Here is a 12,000-nt window from a genome sequence, read left to right on the forward strand (position 1 = left end):
TTTAAATATGGACTCATCTGGGACTATATTTAAATTCTGTATGTGCTTTAGTTCAAAACGGCATTGAATAGTTGAATGCGTCTACTAATATTAACAAGCGCGAATTATTCGTGCTGGTGTTTGTGATATTGGCATCTGTAAATAGCTGTTTGAATGGTTAATGTTGGACACATGTTTGGTTTTCATAACACTAGGAATGATAGGCGGCCTTGACGCCGATATCTAGATGTCTGATACTGAAAATAACAACCCAAAGGATTAATTAGTTTTTAAATGTTGGTTTCTAAGAAAAAAACGTTGGTCAATGCAAGATTTAATTGGCATCCTATTGCATGGTATGTATTGTATTGTGAGAATAACACAATGTTTACCTTAATTAAAAAATAGCGGGGTTCTTATTTAGATTAGTAAAATATGATAACACTAGCTTCTGTCCGCAACTTCGTACGCGTGGAAGATGATGATATTTGATAAAAACTATTATAATATGTCCTTTTTCGAACCTCAAACTATCTCTATACCAAATTTCATCTAAATCGGTTCAGTGGATTAAGCCTGAAGAGGTAACAGACAGACAGACAGCTACTTTCTGATTTATAATATTAAGTAGTAAGGATTATCGTGTCGTGTGACGCATTCAAATTGAAAGAGTCCGTCTAAGTACATCGACTTGGCTGCAACAAAGTGTAATGTAACACTATAAAAGTCTCATTTCGTTAGGAATTGTACGTTTTAGGTGGCACTTCCATGCTATGTCACATGACAAGTCGATGGAGACTAATAACTTGGTCATTGTTTTCGAATATACTCCAAATAGGTGCTTTAAATATTTCCAAGAAGGAATAGGTACCTACTTCATATCACTATCCTCATTCGATTCATGCGTGAGCTTGTTGACCCCAATAGAGTTCTATGACCATTTAGCAGCCACAGGACGTGACGTAAGTCGAGAAAGTCATCAAATCAAAAACACGTGACTCCCAATGGAACGGCTGAGGTTTTGTCTAAAGTTGCCCACACAATCATGTGTTAACTAACGTACCGTAAAACCACACAACAACACACAACTATAATACAGCGAGGCCAGCATGGTTGCATTTTTATTACCTGTCACTATGCCTGTCACTTTCGCACTTACAGACTTGTTAGAATGTGACAGGCATGGGGATGATGGGGATACGATAAAAATGCAACCGTGCTTAGCCCGCAGGACTGTAATTATCATCAAGTTCAACGTAAAGTATTAAATACTAATCTTCTTTCTAATGTCGCCTGAGGTTTTCTTTCATTGGTAATGTTTTATTTAAAAACTGCGACATGCAAATTATATTCAGAAACCTACACGAAGATATTGGAGTTACTTTAGTTAGATAGAGACTACAGTTGGGTGGCAAACGGTACTAATAGCAACTCTTCATTGATCGTCGCTGGACTATGTACTTAGTTTAGAATAACGTTTACGAACTGTCCCTTAACAGTGTTGACGATAGTACTGTAAGCTGCAGGGATAACTGACCCCCCTCTGCATAAAAGCTTTTTTGAAAGGGTGTCAGTTATATCTGCAGCTTACTGTACCTTTATAGCTCGAAAGTTATACCTAACGAAAAAAAAATGATTTTCAAAATTTGTAGTACTATGGAAACGTGATATTTTGAAAGCAAAGTCACATTTACATTATACATTTAAATGTTCATTTATTTTCTTGTTATTTTTCTGACTATTGGGTGTTGATTAGTGATGACACATATTCGTACTTACAAAAAAATTAAGCAAAATTTCACAAGTTTCGATATAGTGAAAAGACAGGGATAAAACATTATAATTAAGTACCGATCACATTCGTCGTTTAATGACTTAAATAAGGACTGACTCAGGTTTTACGCTGACATACTGACAATTATTACAATTTAACAATACTGGTGGCAGCTAAAGTAATCTAAGCCGTCCAGGTCTCTAAAATAAACAATAGCTAGTCCAAAAATGTCATTGAAATTACAGCCTGTTCATCAAAAATATGTCGCAGAAAATTATGCGATCAGAACGCTCAATATATGAAATCTAGCCCAATGAGAAAGGATAAACGTAAGCTCAGACGCAGTTCCACGCAGCGCAGGGCCGAGCTGAATTTGTAAAGCATGGAACGCCCTTGCACCGCAGGACGCAAAAGACGTTCCATACTTTAGAAGATCTGATCTGCCCTGTGGAACTGCGTCGCCTGCGTCTGAGCATACGCTTAGGCTAATGCTCAAACATATTTATCATCAAAACTCATATTTTATGTTGAATCTGAATCAGTCCTCACCTGCCCAGTGACAGTGAAGCATGAAGTGTGGTCTGTTGCAGCTGAAGAAGCAGCAGCAGCTGCAGCAGGAGATCCTGCTGCAGCACTTCCAGCAGCAGCGCGCGCAGCTCGCCGAGCAGCATGAGCAGCAGCTGCGGCATCATCTCAAGGTGAATATGCAATGCTATACTGTCATGGGGTCATTCATAAGTTTAACGAACCCTTGATTATCGTTTGTCCTTATCCGTCATTTTGACATTTGTCTTTGTTAATAAGGGACAAGATTTAACGATGGTTTGTTAAGTTTTATGAATAAGGGGTTTATAGTCTAGCAAACCAAATAGTCGGCAGGCAATAAGATTTGTCGATTTCTTTCTTCTTATTTTGAAAAATGTATGCGTGAAGTGAACGCGTCAGCATAGGTTTCCTATGTTTCTTGTTTTTTTTTATAAAGCTCGTCACAGACGGAGCGAATAATCGCTCCGTCCGCGTAAATATATATTAATATTAATATACCGTAAGATACCGACGGATATAGCTAATCACCACACACGCCAACGATACCAAAATATCGTTGTCTTATTATTCTATTACATCGCTGTCTAGCACCTACATTGTGAGAGAGACGAAATAATACATCGTAATATACCGAGCTATATATCGCAAGGTTTCTTAAGAAGACTTTGCTATAAGATATCGTAAGATACCAAAATAGCTATTATAGCTTCGTGTGTGGACTCTGTCAAATGGTACGTAAAATATATCGTAATATGCCCTGCTATATTATATCTTTTGGTATATTATCGCCCCGTCTGTGACGGGATATGACTTGGTTTAAAGCATCGAGGCCATAAAAAACAAGGTATTTGACACTATTCGTTGGAGTGACAGGAGAAACCTATATTGCCGCCATTTGTAAAAAACTACGACCGGCCAATCAATATAAGGTCTAATAGTAGTAATAGTAATTCGAATTATACGCCTTTTTCTACCGACAAATTGTTTTGCTACACTATAGTTTTAACTTAAACGATAATCATCGATAGGTTTATTTTAACAATATTAAATAATCTTAAAGACGACGTCAGGCATAAGTACACTAATGCACTAAAATTTTACAATGAAAATTACAAATTCTATATAATAATATGTAAAATGCAAAATTAAGATCCGGCTAGTTTCTTCTAAATTAAAGAATATACATTCTAATAGAGGAATTAAGTAACCACTCTTGCTACATTTCATGCTTGTACTTACACTATGAGTTTGTCCAGGAATCATGTGATCATATTTTTCTTACTTTGTATAGTAAAAATTAAAAACTTATCCCCTTATTCATAAACGTGTACTAAAGTTACGATGCCGCTAATCATCGTTCGTCCCTTTCCATCACACCAATACGTCGGAAAGGGACAAGCGATGATTAGCGGCATCGTAACTTTAGTACACGTTTATAAGGGGGTTAGTGATTCAGTCTGCGTTGAGCTACCGTGAGGATAATCAAAACATACTCATAAACGAAGCCTTTCTCCAAATTTTGGACATGCGTACTGCTTTTGGACTCCAAAAGCAGTACGCATATCGCATATAGCAGGAGTGGCCAACAGGTCGATCGCGACTGTTAGTCCAGTCGATCGTGGCAAGGCAAAAAATATAAATACGTAGACCAGTTTCATTTAAGGTTTCGAGAAGTATGTCATTGGTAGATCGCACAGGGTTTCGTTAGTAAACAGGAGATCTTGGGTCTAATCAAGTTGGCCACCCCTGGCATATAGGATCACGTGCAACTTAACATTTGCCATAGAATTACGTATTACAAATCTGGTGAAACTACAGCGTATATCCAATTAAATTCGCCTAAAATAACCGTGACAACAATGGGGGTCACGGAGTTGACCGTCGTTCATTATGCATTCAGCCGTAGACAGTGAGGTTACGTTATGTTGTGTACGTACCGGAGTATGGTAGACATGTGAGACATTTACATATGCATGCCACCAATGTATGACACGAGTTTGAAATTATGTAATGGTACTCAATATAATTTAACTATACACGGTTAACACACACGGTTAACTATATACGGTTATATAATTTTACCTAGTTATTTATTTTATTAGGCGTATTATGGATGGTATCCACGTGATAAAGTAACCGTCACTTTTTAACATCGCGGGATTGAAAGTGACGGACACTTTTTTATCACGCTGTCACATAGACAAGAACGATCATCATATCCGTGCTGCTTGGATTGTGTTCGATTCTAAGCGTCTTCTTTTATTAGTCATTTTCTCTTATAGAGTAAGTCCAGCCTTGTTTGGTCAAAGGTGGTATTCCATCTGACCAATATCTTGGTCCAATGTGTATTTGCGTCTCGCATTTTGCTTTAATGACAAAGTGAGACGCAACGCACATTGGACAAAGAAATTGAACAGGTGGAATATCCCCTAAGGTACGAAGGCTGAGCACTAGTTAGCCCTAGTCCTAGTAGCCCTAGTCAGCATTTACGCATGGTCATGGTCAATTGATCAGCAACTATGAGCAGAATCTTGGTGCTTGAATATCTCTCTCTCTGTCTATCGTCATAGGGTTTATCCTGGTTGCATTCTCAGGCACTGCTTTAGAGCCCCAGGTCTACCATATATTTTTCCATTCTAAAAGTTATGATCGTTAGTTTCCCAGCTCGGGCATTCTCAGAAGCCCGCTGCGCATTGCCAACTCATAATCAGAAATAAAAATATGGGAGTCAGAAATAGTTCGTCCAAAAACAAACCGAGATGTTTGGCCGTCAGCGAAGTATGTCATTACCCCAGCGCTCGCCGATGGGAAACTAATTGGCTTATCACTCGATGGCTGTCATGCTAGTCTATTTAAACTGGAAGCTACGCCGAATTACTATTGCTATCTTTGTCTCTTCCAATGTTTTTGGAGCCCAAGTGTGGGGAGTGGTTCTGGCGTACAATTTTAGTCTTGCTACTTATTAATTTTTCGAAATGGAATATCAGTCTACTTATATATCCAGCGTATTAGTGAGGTAAACTAAAGGTACATCAACGAATAAATTCTGTAGAAAAAATTATGGTGCATGGTGACTATTGGCAATTAATTTTGTCTTGTATTTGGGGGTCAAGGTATAAGTACCTACCATACTAGCAGCCCTGTAAGCATTATATATGAATATATGCTGCAGAACCTCCTCTCTTTTGGCCAGGGCTCAACAAGCTTTTTTTCTTAAGCCTCATTTGGTAGGGACCGTTAGCTTTGGGAATTTCGAACATTTTTGCAATTTTTTTCTGGCAATTTGAAAAGATGCTTGCGGTTTGTTACGAAACACAATTTGTCATACAGTCTCTAGCCGATTTGAATTCTTTATTTGATTGAATTGCATTTGAAAGATAAAAAACCCATTTGAAATCGATGTCGCCTTAAAGCATAGCCGCATAATTGGCAGAGTGAGGAATATTTGGAAGTCGATGTTTGGCAGAGCGCGGCCGCCGGTGTCACGCTATAAATAGACCTGAATGGCGACGCAATCAGCAATTACATCATTCATTAACCCGCTCCAGGCCTGTAATTGCTCATATACTCGCCATAGAACATCCAGTTTAATGAATGGCATACAGTTATGCTGAGTATCAAGTATTAAGGGCTCAAATTATGCTAGATACGGGAAGCAATGTCGTTTGATTTAGATAATTGAGCAGGGCGCTGCGCCCGACCAGTCATAGTAACTAGTGCAGTGAACGAACACTTACATGTAGTAACCTCCAAAGAGAAAAAGACGTTTTAGAATGCCAATTATGCGAAACCTTGAAATACATTATTATGCGTGAAAAAAGTTTAAAACTTGAACGAATTGAAAAACAGTTGAATTGTTAGTGCGCGTTATTTGGATGTGCGTAGGTGTGTCTTTTTTTTTTCATATATGGTTGCTGGACAAACTGGAATCGTTTTTACCATTTTTTATTATTAAATTGATGCTTGGTTTATTTGTATTTACATAGCAGCTCTTTTTTGTAAAAACTAGTCAAACTTGAATCGTCCTTGCCAAATATATCATTCGTTTTCGTAAAATACCGGCTGGGGACTTGAATAACAGTTTATAATATTTTTGTATAAACAGTTACCCCACTTTAATGGTAGCTCTTAATTCTTTGCAATAATATACAGAAATTGTTATTAAATATTCTCAGGAGTTGTTTTTCGTTTTTTCAATGGGATGTCTGTCCTTACTAAATTTGTCATTGATTTACCAAATAATTATAAAGTGTTCTGTTCCATTGAGAGATCGCAGCTGCATGCCATGACGGTCGCTGATAATTACTTGTAAATAATTCTACCGTCATGTCACGCTTAGGTAGGGTTGCCATACGTCCTGTATATACAGGGCTGTCACCGTATTGGAGGATTGCGTCCCGTAATTACTGCTACATTAGGCACCTTTTAATTGCCCAATAGTATAACTTATAGTCTACAAGTTCATACGTTGAGTATAAATACCAAACTTTTTGGTTTTTTATGAAAATAAATAAATCACTCAAATATTAGGCAAACTTAATGGAAAATGTTCGCGTTCACGGTTTGTTTGGAACCATATTTGAGAGATATGTATAGTTGAGTATTTTTATAGAATACCATTTGGAAGCTATTTATATCGAGCAAAACATGCATTGTTGTCATGCATACAAAATACGGATAAATATTCAAAGTAACGGCGTGTAGTTAGTTTGGCGAAATAGCAAGAATGTATATTATTTTGATGACTAAACAAATATGACGCATTTGCTACTTATTTAAGCCAACCAAACGAGTACTGTAACCGTTGTAAACCGTTTATATTATGACATATTTATTAATGAATATAAAGTACGTAAATAGAATTAATGTTTCCGAAATGTAACTGGCAAAGACGATTTCTTAGCGCGATATTTGTGTCTTAGTCAATATCATTAATTCATTACTTTCACTATTGTCATAAATCCCGTTACCTACATCATTATAAATGATGATTATGAATTTTGATTCATATAATCTACGACTACGTTTTCGTTAATGCCATTTCGATGTAATAATTATAAGTAACGTCAATGAGTACTTCTTATCAGTTGAAATCACTTTTAATAACTTTCCTTCGTATTTTTCATCATCATCATCATATCAGCCCTTTATCCACCGCTAAGCATAGACCTCTCTTCTAGTATTTAGTAGTATTGTGTCCTATTGTTTAGACCTATTAAAAATGGACCAATAATTCCTTTCATATTAAGCCTGGTTGATGTATAAATTGATCCATCTTTAGTGGTCTGCAACATGTTACTTTAAGATTTAAAAACGTGTAACTAGGGCTTGATAGCCTGTTTGGTTTCAGCTGTGGGAGCAGCAGAAGCAGATGGAGGAGGCGGCGCTGCGGGAGGCGAGAGAAGCGCGGGAGGCGAGAGAAGCGCGGGAGGCGAGGGAGAGGCACGAGAGGGACAGGGTGGAGCTGCTGCGGAAGAGGGACAAGCATGAGCACAGCGCTAATGCGTCGTCGCAAGTCAAGCAGAAGCTTCAGGTGAGTTTAACATTTAAATTATAGATAACAAAAACTTTTAAAAAAATGTAACCACTATGGCGTGAGACAGATTTGAACTTGAATTCTCGCCGTCATAGGAGCCAATTAATCGAATCGAATCTTCACAAATTCTTTTGTCTGTTGGAAAAACAATTACAGTTTTTGGTGAATTCTACTTGTTATATTTAATGTAATATTATGTTTTTAGGAGTTCTTAAAGAAGAAGCAAGCCGCGGCGAATGCCAACGGCACTGTTCCTGGATCTCCTTACAGAAATTGGTAAGTCAATCAATCAATCAAATCATTTATTTGTTAGAATACAGTCAAGTGGATGTTATCTAATACATTTCAAAGAACAGTGTATTCAGCCAGCTAACGGGCATACAAATCTTATATTCATAAATAAAATTAATGTATACGAGTACTACATTATACTAAATTTTAATCGTCAAAATATTCATTTAAAAAGTAAAAAGCATTTTGTACTAAAAATTCCAATAAATGCTTCCTAAATACAGGCATTTCAGATTCTCTTATTCAATTGGGTAATTTGTTATACAATTTGGGTGCCATACCATAAACACTTTTTGCACGCAACTGTAACAGTTTTCACTAGCGCAACTGTTTCATTTTTTTTTTCATTTATTCTTAGTTGAAACGTTCTTTAATTTATATGTCAGTAAAGCTTCCTTAAAAATATTAGTTTTTGTAATCAAGTTGGCTAAATCGCCCATGTTTTGTTTTCAGTCTCGCCGTTTGTTCTGTCATGCTTGAAACATGTTTTTATTGGATTTGACATGAATAGAAAACTATCTATCAGTGGCGGATCGTTCAAAGAACTCGATTCCCACCGGCTTGTCTAATTTCAGCCCGTTGAGTACTTTCATGATCGGTTCATGGAGAAAAGGAAAGCAAAATTAGCTCCGAGTTCCCTACGAATATTTGTGACGCGCCGCCACTGCTATCTATACATTTGATGCTCTCAGCTGATAACTTTTAGGAAATATTATTTGGCCAAATTTATTCATTGATGGTTCACAATAGGTGTTATTAGTCCCACACTGGCTGATATAAATGTTATATAACATTGTGTAATAAAACCCTAGGTAACATAATATAACACTTATCAATGCTATCATGTTGTATCTGTCACACAATGTCGTATAAGATTTATAACAGCTAGCTATGGAACCACCATTATAATTAACATTTTACTTGCAGGGGTATAGTAAAATCGTCATCGGGCGAGTCCATCACGTCGGCCAGCGCGGCGGCCACGCACCCGTACAGGCTGGCGGCGCCGCCGCTGCCTCTGGCTCTGAACGCCGCGCCTCAGCCCTCGCCCAACGACTTCCCGCTGAGGAAGACTGGTCAGTTGTTGATGTTGATGTTTCACTTGCTTTTCATACTATCAGTCGCTGTTTTTAACTAGTGTGCAACCGCGATACGATAAATAAGGAATAAGCATCTTCCAGAGTTCGCCCAAGGAATGATAAAGATGTGCACGCATTATTTCGTTTATGAGTGATAAGAGTGTGGCGTAAAATACACTTAAACACAATAAAAGTCGGTAAATCGATATATACATTTCGCTACAAAATGGCGTGCTTGAATTCAGTGTAGTGTTAGAAAATATAGAGTAAAGCGACTGATTGTGTGGAAAGCATTAAATTAATGTTAAAGAAAGGACGCTTAGCACGAGGAACTTTGTACATTGACCCGCCTGTTCCTGTCTCTAACGCATGCGCGTAATTATATTGCTGTCAATGATACTGTGCGAGCGAGAAAGAGGTCAATGTACGTAATTCCTTGCGCTAAGCGTCCTCTTTTAGATGTTCTTATGTAGGTGTTTAATATTAATACGCATAAAATTTGTGTGTAAAGTACTTACTAATAAATTGAATTAAAAGTATACATTAGTAAAGTTGTTTTGACTAACTAACGAGTTGATAATGCACAAGATCTGCACCGTTTATCCAATCACTTGGAATTTGTTAAAATGTGCTTCTTGTCTGACCAGAAACTAAATTCATGGGTAGATATTTTATGTGTCTACTAAACACAAACATGTTTTCGGAATACAAGTAATATGTTGTGTACTTGTTTTAGCCCTTAAATTGACAAATTTAAACATTAAAAGACTTTTTAATCGTTTGGTTTTTTACAAACTTCTACTTTTTTATTGTCTTAAGGACTAAGACATTTTGTGGCCAGAGAGCAAAGAGTTGTATAAATGTATTATTTCATAAAAATGGTGTCCAGTAGCTGTAGTAACAATCACAGCACGATAATCACAATTAATCTTGTTTTGAATCGAAAGAAACATAACTTTTCTCCATACCAGCTTAGCTTTAAGATAAGCTTATTACATTTCTCAATTTAATACAAGTATTTATACAACTGTCTGCTAGTAACTTGTAGTATAGAATTAACCAGTGTGAGCATTGCATTGAGCATGGTGTGCACTAACAGCGTCCGAGCCCAACATGCTGAAAGTGCGGCTAAAGGCGCGCGTCATCGAGCGTCGAGCGTCTCCGCTCGCGCGGCGCCCGCTCAAAACACGGCCCAAGCACCGCAGTGAGTACACATCTATACCATCCCCTCACACTCATTTTTAGTAGTAGTGGAAGCCAGTTACAATGTCGGGCCCTACATGCTGAAAGTGTGGCTGATGACGCGTGTTATCGAGCGCCGAGCGTCCCCGCTCTAGTGGCGTCCACGACGCGGCCCATGCACCGCAGTAAGTACACGCCCTTAACTCGATTCTGCTTTAATGAACCCGCGTTAAAAAAGCCCTGGTTCTTAAGCTTGTCTGCTTTCTAAATTTCATACTTTTTATAAGTGTGAATGGGTTCAAATTTTGCATCCATGTCCGCATAAACAAAACTGCAAGTTCATATTTAACATGAGAAAAATAAAAATAACGATGGGCCTTCTTTGGTGCCTTACAACTAATTTTTTTTTTTTTAAATCATCTTAATTCCTTATGTCAGCCTTATTCCGTTTCAAGCTCGTGTATTTTTCGGTTTCAAACACTATCATTAATTTTACTTACACCTTCCCATTTTTGGCTGTCATACCCAAGTTTTCCATATCAACATCACATTAATTGACCTAAGGCTATATAAGCCTTTAATTGTTTTTGAAATCACAGGTATTCTCTAACGTTACTCGCGTATCTGAAGCTCGGGTACTGATAGACGAAAGGCTTCTATAAGACGTCCTAGATAATATTAGAAATTGTTAAGCTGCCACTCGATGCTGGAATAACATTCCACCGCCAATAATAAATGCTGCTTCACTTTTCGCATATATCTCTTCAAGTGGCATATGTCGTTTTTGAGTTATTGGAATTTTGACTTTATTTCAATTAATCAAATTTGAAATTTGAATGACATAATCGGTCGGGAGTCGACCGCCTACCACTCCAAGGGTTAAAAACAAATTAAAACTTTACCTATTATGGTTTAAAGTTTATGTTGCATTATAAATTCCCCATTCATGTCTTGTTCACATTATATTTGTTTTTTGGATAATGTATAATCTGTTTTTTACTGGCTATATTATTTTTAGGTCTACCCGCTCGTTGTTTTTCTATTATTCTTATAATGTAATGTATTTTATTTCTTAATTTAAGGTTTAGGTTATAAGTTTAAGGGTCCACTGAAAATCAGCGTCGCTGCACTACATGCGCCGACTCATGATGAGTGGTATCCCCTTTGAGACAACAAATTACAAAATTATGTCACTTATTTAATATCTGTTAATTTTAAGATTGTGTGTTGTTTTATATAATTTATTTTCAGTTCATTTCCTATTTCAATCAATATCAATACATCTTTAGGTTAGTTAGTTTTTTACAGTAATTATTTTCGAAGCTGTACTACTGAACTGTGGGCAAGTAAAGTTGTTTACCGAAATTAATTGCAGCTAGAAATAGATAAGATAATGTCTAATGTGTTCATTATTAACAGCACTATATATAGTTTTGTTTGACAAGATACTAATACGTGTTGCACTTAGTGTAATTTAAACAATAACATTGAAACTCGCAAGTCATATTTATAAGCCACTTTTTGTGATGTGTTGCGTGATGTATTAATATTGAATAGATTACAGCTATAGTTTGCCAAACGAATTGAAACCTGAGCTCTAATGACATACGTGT

The 12,000-nt window shown here is 37.1% G+C and overlaps 1 protein-coding gene across 10 annotated transcripts in view; it reads left to right on the top strand.

The window, feature by feature from the left end:
- The window catches only part of LOC133524585 (histone deacetylase 4), a 169,545-nt gene that overhangs the window by 142,572 nt on the left and 14,973 nt on the right, over positions 1-12,000 (top strand). For 7 of the 10 annotated variants that reach the window (XM_061860676.1, XM_061860670.1, XM_061860671.1 and 4 more), the window contains 5 exons: positions 2,344-2,451; positions 7,635-7,832; positions 8,041-8,111; positions 9,054-9,202; positions 10,305-10,409. In XM_061860676.1, coding sequence (XP_061716660.1) covers positions 2,344-2,451; positions 7,635-7,832; positions 8,041-8,111; positions 9,054-9,202; positions 10,305-10,409 — 631 coding nt within the window. The remainder of the gene's footprint in view (positions 1-2,343; positions 2,452-7,634; positions 7,833-8,040; positions 8,112-9,053; positions 9,203-10,304; positions 10,410-12,000) is intronic. The other 3 variants (XM_061860678.1, XM_061860672.1, XM_061860680.1) reach the window with 2 other exon arrangements.

Source organism: Cydia pomonella, chromosome 13 (assembly GCF_033807575.1).
Source record: "Cydia pomonella isolate Wapato2018A chromosome 13, ilCydPomo1, whole genome shotgun sequence".
NCBI classification, from domain to species: domain Eukaryota; kingdom Metazoa; phylum Arthropoda; class Insecta; order Lepidoptera; family Tortricidae; genus Cydia; species Cydia pomonella.